The sequence below is a fragment of the Cynocephalus volans genome, chromosome 11 (genome assembly GCF_027409185.1).
Source record: "Cynocephalus volans isolate mCynVol1 chromosome 11, mCynVol1.pri, whole genome shotgun sequence".
Classification (NCBI taxonomy): Eukaryota; Metazoa; Chordata; class Mammalia; order Dermoptera; family Cynocephalidae; genus Cynocephalus; species Cynocephalus volans.
In genome coordinates, this window is record NC_084470.1 from 61,030,807 (window position 1) to 61,055,681 (window position 24,875).

General features: G+C 36.1%; 1 protein-coding gene across 1 annotated transcript in view; it reads left to right on the plus strand.

Annotated features, from left to right (window-relative positions):
• The window catches only part of DOCK3 (dedicator of cytokinesis 3), a 390,304-nt gene that overhangs the window by 234,495 nt on the left and 130,934 nt on the right, over positions 1-24,875 (plus strand). Inside the window, exons 10-12 of the mRNA XM_063113398.1 lie at positions 3,638-3,719; positions 8,750-8,810; positions 10,032-10,179. Of these exons, the coding sequence (XP_062969468.1) occupies positions 3,638-3,719; positions 8,750-8,810; positions 10,032-10,179 (291 nt within the window). The remainder of the gene's footprint in view (positions 1-3,637; positions 3,720-8,749; positions 8,811-10,031; positions 10,180-24,875) is intronic.

Here is a 24,875-nt window from a genome sequence, read left to right on the forward strand (position 1 = left end):
GTACTATTCTTTCCCCCATTGAATTGTCTTGATATCCTTGTTTAAAAAAAAAAAAAAATCAGTTAGCCATATGAGAAGGTGTTAAGAGAAGAAAAGATATGATCTGATTCACATTTGAAAAGGGTTGATCTCTCTGAAGAATCAGTTTTAGACAGGCAAAAAGTGAAGTAGAGACATCCAGTATCTAGTGGTGGCCTAGACAAGAGGCAGTGAAGAAGATGGAGAGATTTATAAAGACTGAAGATATACTTTGGAGAGGGAATTGACTTGTTACTTTTTTTGCATTTTTCTCCTTGTCCATATCACAACTATATACTTTTCCCTGTTACATTTTCTTTCAATTAATCTTGAGAAATTTTGTAGTCGTTTTTGGATATCTTTTTTTTTTAACTTTGCTATTCTTTTTTCCTATTTCTCTGATGGGCCTCAACTTTCTACTACTAAAACTACAAACTTATTCGTATCTATACCTATCTGTTGCTTTCTCCTCTCTTTTCTGCATTCTATCACTTCTTACCTTTTCAAGGATTTTCCTTTACCAATTTTACCTTTTTTAATACATAGTTTGTGAGTTTTGACAAACATATATAGTTGTAAAACCACCAACACTTTCAAGAAATAGAACATTTCATTACCCCAGAAAGTTCCCTCATGCACCTTTTTAGTCAATCCCTACCCTCGTTCATCAGCCCTGGCAACCCCTGATCTGATTTCTGTCCCTGTAGTTTTGCCTTTTCCAAAATGTAATATTAGTGGAGACATACAGCATAAGGTCTTTTGGATTGACTTCTTTTACTTAATGTAATGTTTTTGAGATTCATGTGTATTATTATACATCTCAGTGGGTTTTTAAAAGAAATTTTTAAATGGTATTTTGTTATATAGATTATCCATTTATCCCTTGATGTACATTTAAGTTATTTACAGTTTGGGGCTGTTATGAATAAAGCTGCTATAAACATTCACATACAGGTCTTCGTGTGGACATTTGTTTTCATTTCTCCTGAGTAAATACCTAGGAGTAGAATTACTAGGTCATTTCCTAAGTATTCGTTTAATTTTATAACAAAATGTCAAGGTGTTTTACAAAATGGCTATACCATTTTGCATTCCCACCAACAATTTATGAGAGTTTTAGTTGCTGTACGTTCTTACCAACGCTTGGTATATTCAGTCTTTAATTTGAGCCGTTTTAGTAGGTTTGTAATTGTATCTCACTGTTGTCAATTTTCATTTCTCTACTAACGAATGATGTGGGGGTTTTTTGCTTATTTGCCATCCCTGTGCATTCTTTGGTGAAGGATCTCTTCAATTCTTTTTTTCTTTTTGGATTGAGTGTTTCTTCTGCTTGTGGAGGAGTGTAGGAATATTAAGATTGAGAAAGACCAGGGATTTACACAGGGCAAAAGCCCTCCTGTTCTGCCTCAAATCTCTTATCTACATAAGGGCTTTTGCCCTATGTAAGTACCCTGGTCTTTCTCAGTCTTAACATACCTATACTCCTCCACATCTTCTTATTGAGTTCTTCATATATTCTCAGTACAGTCCTTTCTTAGTGTTTCGTACATATTTTCTCCCAGTCTGTAGCTTTTTCTTTTATTTTCTTAGCAGTGTCTTGCAAAGAGAAGATGGTTTCAATTTCGATTAAGTCTAATTTATCATTTTGTTGTGGTTCATCATATTTGCTTAATAATCCCAGATCACAAAGAGTTTTCTGCTGTGTGCTAAATATGGAAATACAAATGGGAACAAGGTATACAAGATACTTGTCTTTATTTTTCTCCTGTGTTTTCTTCTTGTAGTTCTATAGTTTTATCTCTCATATTTAAGTCTGTGAGCCATTCAAATTAATTTTTTGTAGGCAAAGGTCAAGATTCAATTTTTTTCATGTGGACTGTTCAGCACTGTTGGTTGAAACTACTATGCTTCCCTCATGGAGTTGCCTTGATATCTTTATTGAAAATCAGTTGACTATATACATGTATATTATCCCATCTTTTAACAAAGACCTTCCTCAACCCCATGTGCCCATTGAACTAAAAGTGCATTACTTCCATCTCTTTACAACCATTCTTTAAAGAGTAGTCTAGACTCACTGTGCTTCCTCACTTCTTACTCCTCACACTGGCATCTTTCTCTACCATTCCACTAAAACAGTTCTTGCTAGAATCACTAGTGATTTCTGCTCTAACATCTAACGGACACAGTTTTGTCATTGTCTCATGTGACTCTCTATGGTCTTGGACCTTGTTGATCCTTCCCTCCTCTTTCAGATACTCACTTTCCTTGACTAATGTAGCATCTCATCATTCTTCATATTTTTCTTCTGTTTTTTTGTTTGTTTCTTTGTTTGTCCCTATGTGTCTACTTTGCTAGTTCTTCCTGTTTTGCCTGTTTCTTAAATATCAATGTCCCTCAGGATTCTGACCAAAGCCCTTTGTTTCTTCTCATTCTATGTACATTTCCTGCTTTTCCCCATCTACTTCACTGGCTGAAGAATCTCAAATTTATATCTGGCCCAAATGTTTTGGAATTCATTTCCATATGCCTAACTGCCTGCCAGGATCATAAGCTCTATGAAGACAAAAGTATTTTGTATATATCTTGTTCACATTTGTATTTTCATGTATAGCACACAGAACTTAATAACTGTTGACTAAATAAACAAATGAATACATGAACAAATTAATCAGTGTAACTGATATATCATATCTTATAATTCAAGTGCAATATTTTAATATCAGCCCTTTTACTTATAGCATGTATATTCAGTGAGTACATGACTGGGGGTACAAGAGAAGTAAATTACTTTTGGATCCACATACTTTGTCTTCACCATGGCTCAGTTTTCCTGTTGTGTTTGGTAAGGAACCTTAGGATGAGATGGGAATGAGATTATGGGCAGGAGCAGGAAGGAGATAAGAGAGTAAGGAAACATTTTTCCAAATGTTGCAAATGCTGTTTCTAAGTCTTCTTAGTCCAGTAGTTTCCTTCAGGAGTTACCTATATTATTTGGGGAATAAAATATTTAGTGGCTCTGTTAAATTCTGATAGCAGCTTTAGCTATAATACATCATTTAAGACTGTACTTTCAGGGGTCATTTCTTTAGTTCATCATAATACATAATTTTTCTTTGAATTTTCACCCCAGTTCTTATAAATCCCTGTAACGTTTTTTCTTAGCCCTAATGATTCTTGAGTTATACAGGAAGTTATAAATTAAATAATTTGGATTCTTTTGAATCTAGTATGATGGATATTTTTATAGTCTGAGTGCTCACATCAAAGAATGTGTATGCTTGTTATAGGGTTTTGTATAAGGCCAAGTGTTTGGCGGGTATTTGGGAGAAATATAAGACATAGTCCTCATTGCTGCCCTCAGGAAGCATTTTGGTAAGATAAGACACAAACAGCCACAACTGGCAAGTAAATAGCAATGGCTGTCAGGCAGTTTGTAGTGTCCGTTGCATGTTGTTTGGCAGGAAAAATAGAGTGTCTTGCCACTAGACATGTGGTTTTGGCCTTGCCTGTCACTGCAAGCTGTTCTGTGTTTGGTGTTTCTCTATAGATTTCCCTTTTATTTGTTCTGGATCATTCACTCTTATATTTCTCTGTCTCTCTCTTTCCTTTATTTCAGTGAGCGGTTTCTGGTGAGACTGAATAAGAATGGTGGGCCAAGGAACCCAGAGAAGATAGACCGAATGTGTGCCCTTTTCACAGTATGTGAAAATTCTCTTTCTTTTCTGTACTATTGACTCTAACCAGGGGTCTGCTATGTGGATATTGTCACCTTGGAAACAAGCATTTATTCTTATTTCCCCACATTCTGGATAGAATAGGACTTGAGTTATGTTTCTATGAGGTTTTAATGAAATATTTATGGAAAACTGAAATGTAATTAAGTACTATTTATTGATGTAGACTTTTATAAGCTATTTTATGTAATAGACACAAAATCTGACAGAAGTCCTTCTTACTATTCTCACCTAAGGACACTGAGAATTTCTCTGATGTGTAAGTATAACTTTTCTTAAAGGCATCCACCAAATTTACAAGTTTGCAGTTTGTTAGTGAGCTCATATAAAGAGATACAAAGTAATTAGTCCTTTTCCAAATAGCAGATGGAAGGTCTTTCCCTGCTATGACCTGTACTTTAGTTTTTCCTGAATAATCATGGTGTTGTTCATGGTCTCTGCAATCATGAACCCATCAGCTCAGAGAAGACTTGGTAATCTGTTTATTAGAAAGTGCTAAACCTCACAATACTACATTGCCTTTCATATTATTCAAGTTGATTCTGATTTATTAATATGCTTTTACCCAGTTAAAAAACTAACTATCTAGCTTTATTTGAGTTAATTTATTTGCTGAAGAAGAAAACAAGACTGTCATAGTTCTAAACCACTTTTAACTGTCATGGATTCTTTGATCTGTTTCAGTTATACTGAGATACATCAAAACCCATTGTATGCAGGAATATGTGATAATCTCACAGTCACTGGCCTTGTGTATGGTGTGTGACTGACAGATGACAGTAAGATATGTTAAAGCTTATGGTGTGACTCTTAAATACAAATGGAATTTATCTGGAAACGTGATGTGACTTTCTCTGAAGATAAAATTGCATTTGTTCACCTCACTTTTCTATATTTACAACAACTTTTTCTTTCAAAATGTTAAATGATGTTACCATAGAATCAAAAATCACTTTCACAGGTATAGTTTTTATTGAAAGTGCTCCAGATGTATGGAAAGCTTTATAAATCTGGCTAAGCTAAAATAATATTTTGCCCATCTTTGAGCTCAGCATTCAAGGCTGAGGAGATAATGCATTAAGAAAAAGCAGGAAAAACAGACCCATGAAGACAATCAAGGGAGTTAAGATTGTTTAGGAAGATCAGCACTATCTTCAATAGGAAAAGAACAAAGGAAAGAATATAAATTGTGGTTAATGGGATTTAGGCTAGACTATTGCAGGGTAGGAGTTTCTGAGGTGAGTGTAGGAACACTGAGGTGGTTCTCTGAAACAGAATTAGAAAGAGGTGAGACGTCGATCTGTCTAGAATGTCTTAGGAACTTTAGAAGGTTTTTCTAGATCCTGATTCTCTGATACCATCTGATAAGCAGCAAGAGAAATTGTCGATGCCTTGTTTGGATTTGTGAAAACAGGGCTGTGTGCGTGTGCCTTCCTTGAGTTCTTGAATATGATTACAGTTTTTGTCTCTTGGAAAATGAACTTAATTATGATGGTTTTTTAATGTAATTACAGTAAATCAAAAATTTCACTTAGCATTTTAATTATCTATTTGGGCCCAGAGGACAAAGCTGTAGCTCCAACTTTATAAATCAAAGATGTATATAACACTTATGATGTGCTCTTTTTCTGCCACAATGGGAAAGCACAAGCTGCTAAATATACTATTTCCATAGTTGCCTTTGCATTACAGTCGTTCAAACATGATTTGAAGAACTTTTACAAAGTACATAAGATTTCTGAACAAGATTGTCTTAGCCAGGATTTTCATGTTTTACTTTAAGCTACATGAAGTAATAATTTTGGTGGGATCTGTTTACTCATTATCTAAGACTTGAGCTAAAGTTTTCCAGATTGGCATGTGCTACAAAGTCTCAGAGTAAATGCAAGAAAATATATCCACAACTATGGTTGATGCCAACCTATTAACTTACCATAGCATCAGGAAAAAGGGACCATACAAACCAAGCCATATGCAGAGTTACTCAGCGGACTTCAGAACAAAATTACAGTCACGTTATCCATGGCACAACCCTGTTCTCTTTTAAGCCCCCCCACTTTTTTACGACCTTGTTAGATTTTAGGGGCGTGAAAGAATTTTATCCAAGAAGGAGGTGTTTCACACTTATATGAATATCCAATACAATGAGGATTTTGCTGACTTTCGTGATAAAAAAATGGCTGTGTATATGAGTGTATGAGAGTATATTTACTCATTACTAGATATCCAGCTCATCACACACAGTGCTTGGCAAATACTAAGGTCTCAATAATGATTTGTTACATAAATAAACAAATGAATGCTTATTTGCTGTTTTATTTGAGTGACCAACTCAGAGAGTAAACTTGTGTTTTTTTTTCTGCATTAGTTGGCATTATATTATATATTTATTTGTATTCTTTCACATTTGAAAATAGGATTTTAAGTAGTAGTGATTTCTTGGAGTTCAGAATTGAACTTGACAATTGAATTGAATTGTAATAACATCATGTGTTAAAATATTGCCCCCTTTTCTGCAGCATAAGTATGAATAAATTGGCTCTATTTTATATTTGTAAATCCTATTTTCTCTATAGAAAAAGAGTAGTCCAGACACAGGGAAGTAAATTAACTTTTTCATGTTTCAAATGGAACATGAGTAACTGAGTCTAAGATGCTGGGCCCTGAGTCGCTTCCCTTACTCACCTGTCTACCCACTGTGTAGTTGGAGATTAAGTTCCTAGTTATGTAGGATTGGAGAGTTTGGTCCAGTAGGCAAGTAAAATTTCTGCCATTCTGTTAGGATTAAAAAACCCTCCTCACTACATGAATGGTGGGTGCATCACCCCTCTTCTCATCTTTGTTTTACAGTTCTTGTATTTTAACATGAATAGCCACACTTGATACTTCGTCTTGAAGAGTATATGTTTAATAACCCTATGGTTACTGTGTTTAAACATGTATATACATTTAATAAGCTAACTTTTACATTGAAATTATGTGGAACTCAAATAATTTTACTTAAAATATTTTCTTGTACTAATTATTGTTTTATTTCTATTGACCTCAGATAAATACCACTGAGATTTCTGGGTACCACGTACAAGATGGTTAGAAAGAGCCCCTGCTCAGCCACTTGGAAAAATACCATAAATTATACTTAAGCCTTTTTCCTTTTATTCACTCAGCCAGAGCCAAGGGATAAGTTCAGTATTCTTATATATACCCTATCTGATTAGTGGTTGGTCGCCGGGAACTAACTTGAATTCTCTAAGTATATTGGAGTTAATAATTATACTAGTCATTTAGTAGTTTGTATTAATACAATTCAGGCTGTGTAGAACAGAATCATTTCACTTTGAAATGTGTCAAACATTTCCATATCCTTCAGTAATAGATATATTTCAGTCCCAAAAAGTACATTAAAATGGTAACCTGCTTTTCAGTTTCCATTTATTATTTTGTTTCCATCTTAATATGTATCAAAATACAGTTCTATTTCGAGAATATCATTTAAAATTCCATTTTAAAATTAATTAGTGAAATGGAGCCTGAAACATCTCTTTTCATTATCAAAAGACGACTTTCCTATTAAAAAAAAATCTTTGTGATTCCAGATACCAATTTATATTAAATTATTTTGTAAACTATTTCATTGGAAGCATATTTTATTTTTAAGAAATTGGTAAAATATTATAATCATCTGGAATCTAAAAGCTTTAGTTTCACTGTTACTTTTTAATGTCTCCTTTCCTTTTGTATCTCAGGGCTATTCAACAGGGCAGAGCTGGGACTAGGGTGAGACAAACAAAACAAAGCACAGAATCCTGAGAGTGAGCGCCTCCTTAAATTTTGTACCTTAGGTGCCTTACTTGCCTTACCCTAGTGCTAACCTTCAACAGGGCATAAAAATTAAGAAACATGGGGACTCTGGATCTCAAAGCTCATTTCAGTCATAACTACCACTTGATTGCCTCTTTTTCCTGCTTTATTGAAGAGAAACAAACATCTGGGGCAAATTAAAAAATAAGAGAAGGAAAGAAAATGAAACTAAGGGATCCTTTCCTAGAAGGAAAAGAGAAAGCATGGGAATCTGTTCCATTAAGGATAAAGATTCCTCTATCAGTGATCACTAGATCACAATAATGGCTGGGAGTAATCATCAAGTTGATGACATGGTGAAAAATGTGAAACAGAATAAATATTAAAGGAAGTGTTATTACTTCAAGTACAGTGTATTCAATGATGTGTAAGTGCATACTCATAAACAGACATTTTGTTTCAAAATGTATGCTAAACATAAATATTTAATGTATAAACACAAATACTTAATGTATAAGAGTGATTTTTGTAATTCTTTGGTTTGAAAAGTTTCTGATTCTGGATTAGATTTGTTTACTTAAAGGAGGTCCTTAAAATTTTCCAATAAAAGTATTTTCAGCTTTAATAATTTAGTACAAATGATAAATATCTCAATTTAGAAATGAAGACCAAATTATTGGGGTTTCATTAAGACTGAATTAGTCTCTTTTAAAGGGAACATACCTAGTATGTAATAATCATTTGTGGACAGTGGAATAAATGTAAAACTGGTAGAGAATAAACTTTTAGAATTTCAGTCATTAATGAGCTTTTTGGTGTTTTCCCATTTTTTCTTTACAGAACATTTTATTCTTCTTGTTACAAAATGCTTTTACATGATGTTAGAATAAACATGGAATAAGGCAATATCATGAAGACTTCTAATATGGGAACTTTTGTAGATATTTGATTTCTTAGGTGGCCTGAATGAGAACTAGAAAAATATTATTGGTAAAATAAACTTCCAAAGGCATGTAAGGTATTTAAAATTTCACTGCAGGACTCACGAACACTAAACTGCTATGTGCTGTAATCTCCATTCCCCCACCTATAACATATACTAAAAGCAAACCACTAGAGGTTTAAAATGAAATTTTTATTATTTTCTGTGTATACATTGCCTTAATTTACTCATTTTTTTCCTCTTTTCGTAGGATCTGAGCAGCAAAGATATGAAGAGAGATTTATATTTTGTTGCCCATGTGATCCGCATAGGTACTGTTCACCTTATCTATTCATATGACTAAGTCTGGCCTAACTTGGGTTAAGTATCTCCTACGCATGAATTTTGTCTTCTACCCAGCTCTTACCTATTATTTCAGGTTTCTGGATTAGAGTCCAGCTTGTGTTGGAGCTCTGTCTTAAGCTCAACTGCTATGATAGCTGAGTTTGATATAAGTGAATTTTTTTTCCCCTTGCTTGAAAGCTTCTGTTTTCTATTTGTTTTTGGACCCAAACTTTTAATTTTAAGTGAAATAAAATTTTGACATTCTCTCTATCATCATGCCCTGCTTCTATACCTACCCTCTCCCTCAGAGATTTTATAGCAAGTTGACAGGGATGCCAGCTTAACATAGCCCCTTTGCTATGGTTTGATGTATCTATGCTATTTTCCACAAAATTAGGTATTGTCATCACTCCAGAAGATGGATGGCATCTTACTTCTATCCCACCCATGATGAAAAGAGTGATTTTTGTTATTGTTCTGTAGTTGGCTTGCCTAGCCTTATTTCAAGTTTATGACATAACTTTTGGGATCATGACTAACCAAATCTTCCTTCACAAGTTTTATTTCTGGCATATTGTGTACATTTTTGTCAAAGAATATTTTTTAATTCCTTGCCAATGAAACAACTATTTTGCTGTACTTGATACAGCATTTGTTGAGGTCCCAGCGTTTGTAAGTCCTTTTGCCACTATAGAAACAGCCTTAGTAAGCAGGAAAAGTAAGCACCCATCCAGTTCCTGAGATTGCTCTCACTCTCACAGAGGTTCATGAGCACCTTTTGCAGCAAGATTTGATTGGAAGAACGCAGTGAACATACACAGTTCATACTTGGCAGCTAAAATACAAAACTTTGCATCTTTAACATGTCTGACAAGTTTAAATCTATTAGCACACTGGTTTTTCTAAGAAATTCATAAAACCACTCTTATTCTCATATGATTAATAAATGAACCGTGGGTATTGGTAGAGGTAGGTTGGACTGAAGGGAGGAGGGTTGATTGAGTGGGGTACAGGGAAGTGCCTTGACAAGAGGACTGTTTGGTGTTCCTCCACATAAATGTCCTTACATAACTCCCTTCAGCCATGTAGTCTTCCAGCTTAGAGGATCTTTTAGGTGCCTGTAGCTCTGGCACCCTTGGATGACAATCAGGCGATGCTGGAAAGGAACATGGAGTTCTCAGTCTGACTTTTTTTCTGCTGTACCCAAGGCCGGATGCTCCTGAATGACTCAAAGAAGGGCCCTGCTCACCTGCACTACAGGCGACCATATGGCTGTGCGGTCCTAAGCATCTTGGATGTCCTACAGTCACTCACAGAATTAAAGGAAGAAAAGGATTTTGTTCTTAAGGTTTACATGTGAGTAACGGACATTAGGAATATTGACGTTTTGCGGCATAAGGCATCCCACCACTGCCCTTGAGAGCAGCAGTTCTCAAGCCTTGCAGAGACAGAATCAACAGGATTTAGGATAGGGAGTCTTTTGAAAATGCAGAGATTTTAACCTAAGGTTTGGGCTGGGGCCAGGCAGCTTTATTTTTAATAAGCTTCCCAGGTGATTCTGAAATAGCTGAGTTTGGAACCTTCCTTCCTAAAGTGAAAATTTGGTAGTACACTTTTCCCTCTCTCTCCAGAATTAACCATCCTTATTGTTTATATTTGCAGAAAAGCTGATAATATAATTTTTCATGTGTCTTGGATATAAGAGAGTCTTCTGTGTCTAATACTTGCCCACCAGTTATTGTAACTCAGCTGGCCAGTGATGCAGATTGCTTCAAAGAATGATTATGAGTCAGGTTTCTCTATCTTTGAAGAAAAGCCAATTTTTCTGAGGAGCTGAGATTTCACTCTTCACTTTTGCCACTACAGATCTGTAAGTCACATCCAACCAGGTATTGCCTTACAGAAGCAGTCTGTCTCCTCCTGACTCTTGTTAAGCAATAGAAGAAAAAAAAAAAAAAAAAAAACAGAATAAAGAAAAAAAAACATGGGATTCAGGCATATAGTTTGTCTTTGCTTATAAATTTAGACACAACTAGTAGGGCTAAAAAAAACCATCAGTGGTATGTTTAATGTTTTTGGAGCAAGTGTATTTCTAACTGAGAATATTTTTAAAGATAGTTTTAACCCAATATTATCTTTCCAAATTAAATCAAATACTACCAGTCACCTTGTTAATACGGCTTCACCATATATTGTATGGAGTTTTTTCTGCATTATCTGTTGTTCTGTCTAACTCAGGCATGAAATGAACTTAATTCACAGTTATACTTAATTTGGCCCTTTATATAACCACCACATTTGATTAATTTCAAAATAAAAGCCCATATCTTCTTATTATCTATTTTTGCCTCCAGCTCTGTTCTGTTCAGAATTGTGTACTCTGTGGGATGAGGATCTTCCTTTGGAATAGTAATTTGCAAAGAAAATTTTGGCCACTTTTCTCCTCCTTCCATGCATTAGTCACAACTTTCTCCAGACCTTCATTGTATGCTTTTCAGCCTTTGAAAGGATTTAACAGAAATCTATTATCATCATTATTATCATCTTACTCCTTTATATCCCTTCCAAGGGCAGGGGGTTTATGGATAGTACTCCAGAATTGTATTTCTTTGCATGTATCAGCTGTTCCTTGCATCAGTGCAGATTTTTACTGGGATAGCGTCCCTTCTGAAATCATGCTGTCAGGCTTAATTGGCCTACTTGCTTCTAAAACAACAGCTTTCAGTACAACATGTCATCTTGCAAGAAGTAGAATTCATGTATAGCTTTTTTAAGCTTCTTCCTACAAGCTGTGTCTAATATATCAATTCTTAAAAGCCAAAGAAGGTTATGTTTATAGAGGAGATAATTTTCTAAAAAAATTTGTTTGAACGACTAATAAAATTAAAACGTGGGATAGTTTTTCCACTTGAAAATGTTAACAGTCTTTCAGACAGATACCCAAATGCACGTTTGTGAAATTGATTTTGTGCGCAGTATGGAATTCTTCTAGGATTAGTAATGTAAATCCACATCAGCACAGTGAATCCAGGCTTCAGTAGAAGCAATATTTTCCGGTAAGTTTTAGGAGATGTGTTTTTTGGTTAGATTGAATTGGAAGCTTAAAGGATTTACTAATTGCTACTGATAATGCTTTAGCCTTTGCTAGGACTAGATTTTGCAAGGATAAAAACCTCTTGTACAGTTTCAATCAATGAATTGACAAAGTATCTCATTGTTGTTGATATTCTCATCATTTCTTTCATTACTCAGAATCAGCCTCAACCAGAGAAGATTCATACTCCTGTCTGTCTCTTCCAAGGATACTACTCCACTGTATAGTGTCTAATATCATGGGGGGGCGATGGGGGTGAGGGGGAGGTACCACATCCTTTTAGGAAAATTGCAACAAGAAGGTGACACATGAAAACTAGGTCACTTCCTAAAAGTCTTAAAATTTACAAATAAATAACCACTGTGTGCATTTCAGTCTAATATAAATATCATATGTTCTTTGTCAGAGGGACAAAGGGTCACAAGCAGGCACAGTGCATGCTGTACAAAAGGAGAGGAGTGCGAGGAGCTAAAGCCAACATTGGAGGGGGAGTGGGTGGTCCATAAATAAGGAATGCACGTGACCAGATACAAGAAGACTCTGAATATGTGATAACCCCTGTCCGATTTCACAATGTTTATTTCCAAATAAACATTTTTAGGCCAACCTTAATGAAATAGATGAATAAATACTTAGAATACTGAATTTATAATTTTGGTTACAATATATTTTATAACATTATATAAAATATGTATTATAGAGTATATACTTAATCACATACTATGTAAAAATGAGAAGTATTGCTTATTCCCCACTCAGATTCTATGAAAAATTTTATTCAGATTCTTCATTTGCAGCCATGCCATCAGGTCTTTGTCATCGCTAGTGCCACAGTCATCTGACACAGTTTTCCAAGGCATATTATTTTCACTTCCATCAGATTTGTTTTGATGCATCATTCTTTGAATCCTTCATGATGCTTTCACACTGGAAGTTCATCTTGAGGCACAATTACATAGTTCTTAATGGTTGGACACTTAATATTTCTGTTTCCATTTGTCCTATAGGCATGCTGATACAGCCACTCATTTTGCTGCCTTTATGATAATTATTATAATAACATTCAGCAATTTGGTGGTCATACCCCAAGCGTAATTACTAAATCTTTATAGCTTTGCTCTTTTTAAAGAACCTTTTTTAAAACCAATTCTGTCAGATAACTTTCATAAGCATCTAAAATTCACATTGATGTAGGTCATGTCAGGCTCATGTAACTTACCCAAACAGTGCTGTGATGTCCAAAATAAAGGGATTCAGAGAATGCCCTTTAACATGAAAGACTTTGTGAGGACAAAAATAGCAGGTGGCAACCTCTCCTGTGAGTGATCACTGGAGGGGAACTTCTTCTCATATTTGGGATAGACACCAAGTCTATACAGGCATTTTCCCAGAGCACTGCTTTTGGGTTCTTTTCTTCATAGCCACCTTATCCATGAAACTGCCTTAAGTTGAGATTACCTGTTTTGAAGCCATTCTTAAATAGAAGCCCATTCTTAAATGGGTAAAGGCCTATTGGGCCACCTCTTTTTTTCCCCAGCCTTATTAAAGTACAATTGACAAATAAAAATTGTATCAATTTAAGTTGTACAATGTGATGATTTGATACATGCATACATTGTCAAATTATTACTACAGTCAAGCTAATTAACATATCTATCACCTCATATAGTTACCTTTTTTGTGTGTGATGAGAACACTTAAGATTTACTGTCCTAGCAAATTTTAAATATACAATACATCATTATTAACTGTAGCCACTATGCTGTACATTATATCCCCATTATATCCCCAGAACTTAATTATCTTACAACTGAAAGTTTGTACTCTTTGGTTAACATATCCCCTCTACCTTCCCTTCCCCCCCAACACTCCCAGCCCCTGGCAGCCACCATTCTGCTTTCTGCTTCTGTGAGCTTGACTTTTTTTAGGTTCTACATATAAGTGAGATCATGCAGCATTTGTCTTTTGGTGTCTGGCTTATTTCACTTAGCATAATATCCCCCAGGTTCATCCATGTTGTTGCAAAGGCAGGAGTTCCTTCTTTATTATGGCTGAATAATATTCCATTGTTTGTGTATATGTGTGTGTATGTGGTCTTATCCATTTGTATTAGTCTGTTTCTGTTGCTTATAACAAAATACCTGAAACTGGTTAATTTATAAAGAAACTAGATATTTATTGCTTACAGTTTCGGAGGCTAGGAAGTCCAAAGTCCTGGGAACAAATCTGTTGAGGTGACTCTATAGCAATGCAGGGTGTCACGTGGCAAGAATGGCGGAGCAGAGAGAGACCACTAACTTCTCACTCCTTTTATAATCCTCTGACCAGGCCTACAACTACCAATAAACCATTATTGGATCAATCCATTTACTTGGGCATGGTCCTTGCAATCTAATTACCTTTTCTAGGCCCCACCTTTCAATTATCATAATAGGATTTCCCACCATCAACAGTTACAGTGTAAATTAAGCTTTAATGAGTTTGGGAGGACATTTAGTCCATTGCACCATTCATTTATTGACGGACATTTAGGTTTCTGTCTTGGATAGTGTCAGTAATGCTGCAGTGAACATAGAAATGCAGATATCTCTTTCAGATACTGATTTTATTTTCTTGGGATATATAGTCCAGGAGTAGGACTCCTAATCATATGGGTAGTTCGATTTTTAATTTTTTGAGGAATGTTCATACTGTTTTTCATAATGATTGTACCAATTTACATTTCCAGCAGCAGTGTACAAAGGTTCCTTTTTCTTCATACCCTCGTCAACACTTGTTATCTCTTGTCTTTTGATGATAACCATCCTAACAGGTGTGAGGTGATAGCTCATTGTGGTATTGATTTGCATTTGCCTGATGATTACTGATATTGATCTCTTTTTCATATATCTTTTGGCCATTTGTATGTCTTCTTTGGAAAAGTATCTATTCAGGTTCTTTGTTTTTTAGTCGGGTTATTTATTTTTTTGCTATTGAGTTACATGAATTCCTTATATATTTTAGATACTCACAACTTATCAGTTATATGGTTTGCAAATATTTCTTCCTCCATAGGTTTCCTTTTTACTTTGTTGATTATTCCCTTTGCTGTGCAGAAGTTTTCTAATTTGATGTAGTTTCTTGTTTATTTTTGCTTTTGTTGCCTGTGCATTTGTTGTCATATAAATCATTGCCAAGACCAATGCCAAGGAGCTATGTCCCTGTCTTTTCTCATAGAAGTTTACAGTGTCAGAGCTTACATTTAAGTCTTTAATCTGTTCTGAGTTAGTTTTTGTGTTTGGTGTCAGATAAAGGTCCAAGTTCATTTTTTTGCATGTGGATTTCCAGTTTTCCCAGCACCACTTACTGAAAAGACTGTCCTTTCTCCATTTTGTATTCTTGATGCCCCTGTCAAAGACTAATATACTATATATATGTGGGTTTATTTCTGGGCACTGTCTTATATTCCACTGGTCTTTGTTTCTGTTTTTATTCCAGTACCATGCTGTTTTAATTACTAAAACTTTGCAATATAGATTGAAATCAAGAAGCATGATGCCTCCAGCTTTGTTCTTTCTTGAGATTGCTGTGGCTATTCTGAGTCTTTTGTGGTTTCATACAAATTTTAGGATTTTTTTTCTCTTTCTGTGAAAAATGCCATTGGATTTCTGATAGAGGCTGCATTCAAACTATAGATTGCCTCTGGTAATGTATGGATATTTTGACATTATTGATTCTTCCAATCCATGAAGGCCTAAAGATAATAAGAGTTAAGTTAAAGTGAAATCATATTACTAAGGATATCTTTCCATTTATTTGTATCATCTTCAATTTCTTTCATCGGTGTTTAATAGTTTTCAGTGATCAGATCTTTCACCTTCATTGTTAAATTTACTCCTAAGTATTTTATTATTTTTGATGCTATTGTAAAGGAGATTTTTTTCTTAACTTATTTTTAGGATAGTTCATTGTTAATATATAGAAACACAACTGATTTTTGTATGTTGCTTTTGTCTCCTGCAACTTTACTGAATTTATTAGTTCTAACAGTTTTTTGATGGAGTCTTTAGGCTTTTCTATATATAAGATAATATAATCTGTAAACAGACAACTTCTTCCTTTCTGATATGGATGCCCATTGTTCTGGCTAGGACTTCTAGTACTGTGTTGAACAGAAGTGAGGAGAGTGAGCATGCTTGTCTTGTGTCTGATCTTATAGGAAAAGCTTTCAGTTTTTCACTATTAAGTATGTTGTTATCTGTGGTCTTATCATATATGGCCTTTATTATGTACGTTTCTTCTATACCTAATTTGTTGAGAATTTTTCTCATGAAAGGATGTTGAATTTTGTCAAATGCTTTTTCTGCATCTATTGAGATATTATTTTTGTTATGTGGTGTTTTACATTTATTGACTTGTATATGTTTAACCATCCTTTTATCCCAGGGAGAGTGGTGTATGAACCTTTTAACATGCTGTTGGATTTGGTTTGCTAGTATTTTTGCAAATTTGGATTTTTGCATCTGTGTTCCTAGAGATATTGGCCGGTCATTTTCTTTTCTTGTAGTACCCTTATCTGGCTTTGGTGTCAGGGTAATACTGGGATTCATAAAAAGAGTTTGGAAGAGTTTCCTTCTCAATTTTTTTTTGGAAGAGTTTGGGAAGGATTGACATTAACTCTTCTTTAAATGTCTAGTAGACTTCACCCATGAAGGCTTTTGGTCCTGGGCTTTTCTTTGTTGGGAGATTTTTGATGACTGCTTCAGTCTCCTTACTCATTATTGGTCTGTTCAGATTTACTGTTTTTTCGTGATTCAGTCTTGGTAAGTTGTATGTTTTTAAGAATTTATCCATTTTTTTTTTTTTTTAGAATTTCCAATTTGTTGGCATATTATTGTTCATAGTAGTCTCTTACGATCCTTCGTATTTCTGTGGTATCAGTGGTAATGTTTCCTCTTTCATTTATAATTATATTTATTTGAGTCCTGTATTAGTCCATTTTCTATTGCTTATAACAGAATACCTGAAACTGGGTAATGTATAAAGAAAAGAGGTTTATTTCTTACAGTTTTGGAAGCTGGGAAGTTCAAGGTCCAGGAAACACATCTGGTGAGGGCCGCCTTCTTGATGGGAACTCTACAGAGTCCTGTGGTGACCAGAATATCACATGACAAGAATGGCAGGAGCAAGAGAGCTAATCTGCTCTCTTGTTCTACTTATAAAACCATCAGAACTACTCCCTGAAAACCTATTAAGCCATTAATCCATCATTCCATGAATGGATTAATCCATTCACCAGGGCACAGTCCTCACAATCCAATCACTTCTCAAAGGCTCCACCTTTCAAATACCATAATTGCATTTATCACCCTCTTAACACTGTTACAATGGGGGTCAAGTTTCAGTGACTTTTGCAGGGACATTCAGTCCACAGCAGTCCTCTCTTTTTTTTCTTGACTAGTCTTGCTAAAGGTTTGTCAATTTTGTTTATCTTTTTAAAAAACCAACTCTTAGTTATATTGATCTTTTCTATTGTCTTTCTAGTCTATTTATTTTTTCTTTTTTATTATTTCTTTTGTTTTGTTGACTTTGGGATTAGTTTGTTCTTTTTCTACTTCCTTGAGGTGTAATGTTAGGTTGTTTGAGATCTTTCTCTTTTTTTTCATGTAGGTATTTATTGCTATAAACTTCCCTCTTAAAAACTGGTTTGGCTTCATCACATAAGTCTTGATAGGTAGTGTTTCCTTTTTAGTTCTCTAAAGATATTTTTTTGATTTCTCTTTTGATTTCTTTTTTGAATCATTGTTTGTTCAGGAGTGTTGTTTAATTTCCACATATTTGTGATTTTTCCAGTTTTCATGTTATAGATTTTTAGTTTCATACTATTTTGATTAGAAAAGATATTTGATATTGTTTTAATCTTCTTAAATTTGTTAAGACTTGCTTTGTGGCCTGATATATGCTCTATCCTGGACAGTGTTCTGTGTGTGCTTGAAAAGAATATTTATTCTGTTGCTGTTAGATGGAATGTTCTGTATGTCTGTTAAATCCATTTGGTCTATAGTGTTATTCATGTCCACTGTTTTCTTACTGATTTCCATTTGGATGATCTTTCCATTGTTGAAAGTGGAATATTAAAGTCCCCTACTATTTCATATTGCAATCTATCTTTCCCTTCAGAACTATTAATATTTGCTTTATATATGTAGATGCTCTGATGCTGGGTGCATATGTAGTTACAATTGTTATATACCCTTGAGGAATTGATCCTTTGTCATTACATAGATAGACCTTCTATGTCTTGTGACATATTTTGACCAAAAGTCTATTTTGTCTGATGTAAGCATAGACACTCCTACTCTCTTTTGGTTATCATTTCACTGAAATATCTTTTTATCCCTTCACTTTTATCCTATACATGTCCTTTAAGCTAAAGTGAATCTCTTGTATACAGCGTATTACTGGATCTTGCTTTTTTATCTATTCAGTCACTCTCTGTCATTAGATTGGTGAATTTAATCCATTTACATTTAAAGTAATTGTTGACACATAAGGTCTCACTTATGCCTTTTTTTCCCACTTTTTTCTGACTTTTTTATAGTTTCTTTGTTCTTTTCTTTCTCTCTTGCTGTCTTTCTTTGTGATTTGTTAAATTTTTATACTGGTATGTTTTGATTTCTTTCCTTTGCCTTTTGTGTGATGACTAGGGTTTTTTGGTCTGCATTTACCATGAGTTTTACATAAAACATCTTATAGTTATAACAGGCTATTTTAAGTTGATAACTTCAATTGCATGCAAAACTCTACACTTTTACTTTCCCCCACCTACATTTTATGTTTTTGATGTCACTGTTTACATGTTTTTTTTTTTTTTTTTTTTGTCTTTTTTTCATGACCGGTACTCAGCCAGTGAGTGCACCGGCCATTCCTATATAGGATCCGAACCCGCAGCGGGAGTGTTGCTGCGCTCCCAGTGGCACACTCTCCCGAGTGCGCCATGGGCTCGGCCCCATTTACATCTTTTTATGTTGTATATTTATTAACAAATTGTTGTAGCTAAAATTATTTTTAATATTTTTGTTTCTAACCTTTATGCTAGTTTTATAGGTGATTTACACACTACCGTTACAGTATTAGAATATTCTGAATTTGACTATATACTAAACTTTACCAGTAAGTTTTATATTTTAATATGTTTTCATGTTACTAATTAGCATACTTTTCATTTCAGCTTGAAGGACTCCCTTTAGAATTTCTTATAAGGCAGTTCTAGTGGTGGTGAACTTCCTCAGATTTGTTTGTGTGGGAATGTTTTTATCACTGCTTCCTTTCTGAAGAACAGCTTTGATGGGTAAAGTATTCCCGGGTTTTTCTTTCAGTACTTTTAATATATCATCCCACTTTCTTCTCACTTGCCAGGTTTCTACTGAGAAATTTGGTGATATCCTTATGGAAGTTTCCTTGTATGTGACAAGTTGCTTATCTATTACTGCTTTCAAAATTGTCTCTTTGTCTTTGCCTTTTGACAGTTTGATTATAATTTGCCTCAAGGTAATTGTCTTTGGATTCATGAATCTGGATCTCCTTATCTCTCATGACTTAGAATATTTCCAGCCATTATTTCCTTAAACAAGCTTTCTGCCTCTTTTTCTTTCTCTTCTCCTTTCCATACTTCCATATGACTTATAAAGTCATGTTGCTTAACAACAGGGTTACATTCTGAGAGTGGTGGTGTTGGACAATTTTGTCATCGTGTGAACATCATAGTATACTTACACAAAGCTAGATGGTATAGCCTATGATGCACATAGGCTATATGGTATTGTTTTTGACATGTGGTATTGCTCCTGTGTGAGTAACGTGTTGCACTATGATGTTATAAGAGTTGCAACATTGCTAGGCAATAGGAATTTTTTAACTCCATTATAATTTTATGGGACCACTGTTGTATACACACTTCATCCGTGTCCAAAACATCATTATGTGGCACATAACTGTATTTGTTCTCTTGATTGTGTTCCGTAGGTTCCATATGCTTTCTTCACTATTTCATTTTTGTTGTTGTTGTTGTTCCTCTAACTGTTAATTTCAAATGACCTGTCTTTGAGTTCCCTGATTCTTCTGCATGATAGAATCTGCTGTTGAAGTTCTTCGTTGAATTTTTCAGTTTTATCATTGTATTCTTCAGTTCCATGATATCTTTTAGGTTGTTTTTTAATGATTTCTGTTTATTTATTAAACTTCTTATTTTGTTTGTGCATTGTTTTCCTGATTTTGTTTAGTGTTTCTCTTTTCTTTTGCATCTCATTAAGCTTCTTTAAGGTGATTATTTTGAATTTTTGTCAGGCAATTTGTAGATCTCCACTTCTTTGGGGGCATTTATTGGAGCTTTGTTAATTTCCTTTGGTGGTGTCATGTTTGCCCAATTCTTAATGATTCTTGTATCCTCGTGTTGGTGCCTATGCATTTGAAAGAAGAATAAACAGCTCTTTCAGTCTGTATAGACTGGTTTAGGCAGGTAAAGACCTTTTCTTCTCATGTCCAAAGGCTGATGGGATTGCCTTTGTATTGCAGTTGAGTGGATTTAGAATAAAGTCACATAATTTCTATTAAGTTCACAGTAGATTCTCCAGTTGGTGGGCCTGTTCCAGGGCTTTGGGTGGGTGTGGATCCTGTCTGGTTTCTGGGCAGACTGGACTGCCTCCAGGAACTTGGTCAGTAGGGCTGGCACTGGGACAGGGGTCCACAGTTGATTCCACAGATAGCAAGCCTGTTATCAGGTCATGGATGAGTGTAATTTCCATTGGGTCCCTGAGAGGGCTCTTGCCAGGTCACTGGATGGGGCCCTAGGCAGGCAGAATTGGCCCCAGACCTCAGCTGAGTGCTATTTGAATAAAGTCACAGGACTGTTTCAGGGTCTGCAACTGGGATCAAGATCTGCAGGCCCGCATCTGGTAGCTCAGACAGGTGTGCTTCACTTGGGTTCCTGGGTAGGCAAGACTGCTCCCAGACTACGTTGCAAAGGGCAAGAGCCAGGTTACAGGGCCACTTCAAGATCTAAACTCAGACTAAGATTAATGAACCTGCCTCCAGACAGGTGTCTCTTACTTGTCTGGGAGGCTGGGTTGCAGTTACAACACCACTTCAAGATCTGCAGTCATACTAAAGTCTACCTCCAGAGGCATAGACATATATGTCCCCCAGAGGGTCCCTGGGTGGGCAGGACTTCTGAATCATATCTGTGAGAGACCAGGACCAGGTTACAGGGCCTTTTGTGTGTATGTGTGTGTGTGTGTGTGTGTGTGTCCGTTTTTTTGTTTGCTATCTCCCCACTCCCTCCTGGGGAACTCCTTGCCCCTGCCGGAAAAGTCATGGCCCGGAGAAGAGGGCTGCTCTGCTGCCACGATCCCTTTCCAAAGCTAGAGCCTCTTGGTCTTTTTCTTTTTTTGTTTGTTTGTTTTTAATTTATTTATTTATTGAATCAAAATTGAATATACATAGTTTTGGGGTTCAACATTAAGATATGTTGATCAAATCAATATTACTAGCTTATATATTATTACAAATTGTAATTATTCTTTATGCCCCTTGTCCAATCTCTCCCCATCCCCCTGTCCATCTCCCCTCCCCCCTCTAATTACCCTAGATTTCTTCTCTCCTTCTGAAAGAGTAATGGTTACTATGTTGATTTGTTGCCTAGATGATCTGTCCAATGCTGAGAGGTGTGATCAGGTCCCCCAATATTATCATAGAGGAGATGCTTCTTCTGTCACTCTGAAATGGGCTTTGTGGAGAGAGATATCCTCTTCTTTCTTTATCTCTGCTGGTGACACTTTGTGTCAGTGCACTCCAGTGGTTGGTGGACTATCTGCATGGTGGTTATGGCATCTAGCCGCTTTCGTGGCAGCCATAGTTATTGTGGTGGCTGTGGTGGGCCACCCACCTGGAGGTGATGTTTTTGGCATGCTCCTTGGTGCTGGTGGTTGCTGTTTGTGGGGTGTATTTGGTCCCTGGCTCCATGCCTTGGGTCCCTGGGCAGGCCCTGAGGTGCTGGTGCCATGTGCCTGGTTGTGGGAGGGGGGTCCGGTTCCCTTCTTCATGCCTCAGGTCCCTGGGTGGGCCCTAAGGCACTGGTGCAGTGTACCTGGTTGTGGAAGGGGGGTCCGGCACCCGGCTCCATGTCTCGGGTCACCGGGCAGGCCCCGAGGTGCTGACATAGTGTGCTTGGCTGTGGGCGGGGTTCTGGTCCCTGGCTACATGCCTCAGGTCCCCAGGAAGGGCCTCTAGGCACTGACTGTGTTTCTGGATGTGGGAGTGGGGTCTGGTTACCTTCTCAATGTCTCAGGTCTCTGGGCTTGCCCTGAGGTACTGGTGTGGCATGCCTGGTTGTAGGTACAGGGCCTTTTAAAAAATCTGCAGTCAGACTGAGGTCTGCAGGTCTGCCTCTAGTGGCATGGTAGGCAGGACTTCTGGATTGTAGCTGGGAGGAGCTAGAATTGGGTTACTGGGCTGTTCAAGATTCATGGTCAGTTGAAGTCTGAAGATCTGCCTGCAAGGGTACAGATAGGAGTGGGCCATCCTCCTTTTGGTGCAGAAAAAAGGCAGTTCAATTCTTTATATATAATAACTTTAAATGAAAATACTGCTTTCCACTTTCAAGTCAGATAAGGAAGTAGCTCACATTTTTCTCTTTCCTTGCCTGGGCCTTTCCAATTTTTCATGGATCATCATCGACCCAGGACCTTCATCTGTTGTGTCCATTATCAGACAGTGTTCAGACCTGTGTTGTTTGAATATCTGCACCAGATGTCTGCTCAGGCCATACAAGGAAAACTCAAAGGTGAACGTCTGTAGAACTGCTCTGTTTTGACTGCCAGTACCCACTGTCTTTCGCCTCAGTGCCTAATTAGATTTGTTTCTGAGTTAGTTCTGCTGCAAAACATAACTCATTAAATAATGAGCCAGAATGAAGAAAGTCAGCTCAGGATGACTCTTGTTGATGCAGGAGTGAGAGTCTCATAGCAGGAGTCTTTAATGCAGATTCCAGCGTTACCATGTAAGATCCCAAGTATTTTCTGTCACAGGGTTGGAAAACACATCTACATTCTTTTCCCTCCCTTATCTGTTCTGCTGTTCCTCTAGAAAGAGTGGCATGAGAATGTTTTCTCACAAAGTGAATAAACGTAGGGCCTTAATAATGTATGGTACATTTACTTTATATAACAACTTTGTTAGCTGAGTTAAAAGGAATAAGGTAATATAAGAGAGACAGAAAAAGAGAACCCATATGAACTAGTGAATCAAACAGGAAAGAGGTAGAGAAATGAATTAGAAGATTGGTGGCTTACAAAATGAGGTATTCCCAAATAATGCACATGCCACATACCATGTAAAATGGATTTTCTGTCTCCTTTTCCCAGTGACCCTTGGACATTGATAAGTTCCGCTTTTACATCTAAGCCACAAATCTTACATAATTCCACCCGTAATATCTTAATTACTCCATAGTGATCACATAAAATGTTATCTATTTCAGTAGTAATGCTAGTACACATTTGTTTAGTACTCTGTGCTCTTTCAGAGGCCTTCTGTATATACGAGGGTTCTTCAGAAAGTTCATGGAAAGGTATGTATTATCTTTCAGTTCTATTTTTCCATAGACTTTTTGAAGTACCCCCATATAGTCACATTGAAACCTCAGACCAACCCTGTGCACTGAGTGAGGCTTCACCGTCTTACAGAGGAGGATGTGATCACACTACAGTTAAGTAGTTCAGCAAGTTAATCACATTTCTTGGAAGAACAGGAGAATGGTAGTCATATTTTTATTTTAAAAATTTTGTTTAACCTGTAATGATTCAGAAACAGCAACAATAACAAAATATGCTATGGGTAGAAGTATTATCAAAGGCTTTATAGAACATGTTATTTTTAAAGTGTTATTCTTCTTTATGGTCAACATTTAGTTTTTATTGCTTTTGGGTTATCATACTTTTTATTAACCAATAATAATATAGGCACAAATTAGATTTAAAAACAGCATTAATATTTCTTAGTAAAAATTAACCTGAAGATAATCCCTAATAGAAATAAATGCAGGATTTAGAATCCCTCTTACTTCCACAAAGGTGCCAGTAAGAATACAGATCATACAGTTCAGAATCTGCTATAAAATAGCATTAAAAATCAGAAAGCCTAAAGCAAAACACGGAAGAAAACTCATTCATATCAGTTATAACAGTAAATGTAAGTGAGATGAAAAAATCCTGCAACTTAAAAATTCTCAAAATAGTTAAAAAACAAAATCTACCTATGTAATATTAATGAGACTCACAAAGATAACGAGACACAAAAAGATTAAAAGTAAACAGGCTAGTAATCAAATATAAACAGAATGAAAACAAATGTAACAGTATTAATGATGAACAATAAAGTATAAGGTAAAAGGTATGAAATGAGTTTGTTGTGTGGGGATTATCAGGAATTGGTGGAAAGAGAGCGCGTGCCTATTTCCTGTTTCATCCTCCAACACATGATTGCACAAGAAACAAAGTGGCCTCTCACAGCTGGCACAGACACACAGCATGTGACAGCACCACTTCTTCAGCCTCAGAATTCCTGGTGGGACCAGCCCCTGATTGTTTGGTTCTGCAAAGAAGAAGGTTACTCTTTGCTACCCATTAAATTCAGGGTTCACACCCCCATTCTGGAGGAATTTTCCCAGTGGTCCATACACTTGTTTAAAGGAATACTGACCAAACTCAACCTTAACATCACCACCTTCTTAGCTGGGAAGAGCCAGGAAACCTTGGCAGCATTTCTGCCTCCAGCTCTCTGCTACTGTTCCAGAAAGCCCATTTTTTTCTCCACAAAGATAGAAGGGTCGTTGCATACCAATATATGGTGGAATTTATAGTGAAGATCTAATTGTCATGACCTTTATGCATGTAATAATATTGACTCAAAGTTGTTATAGCCA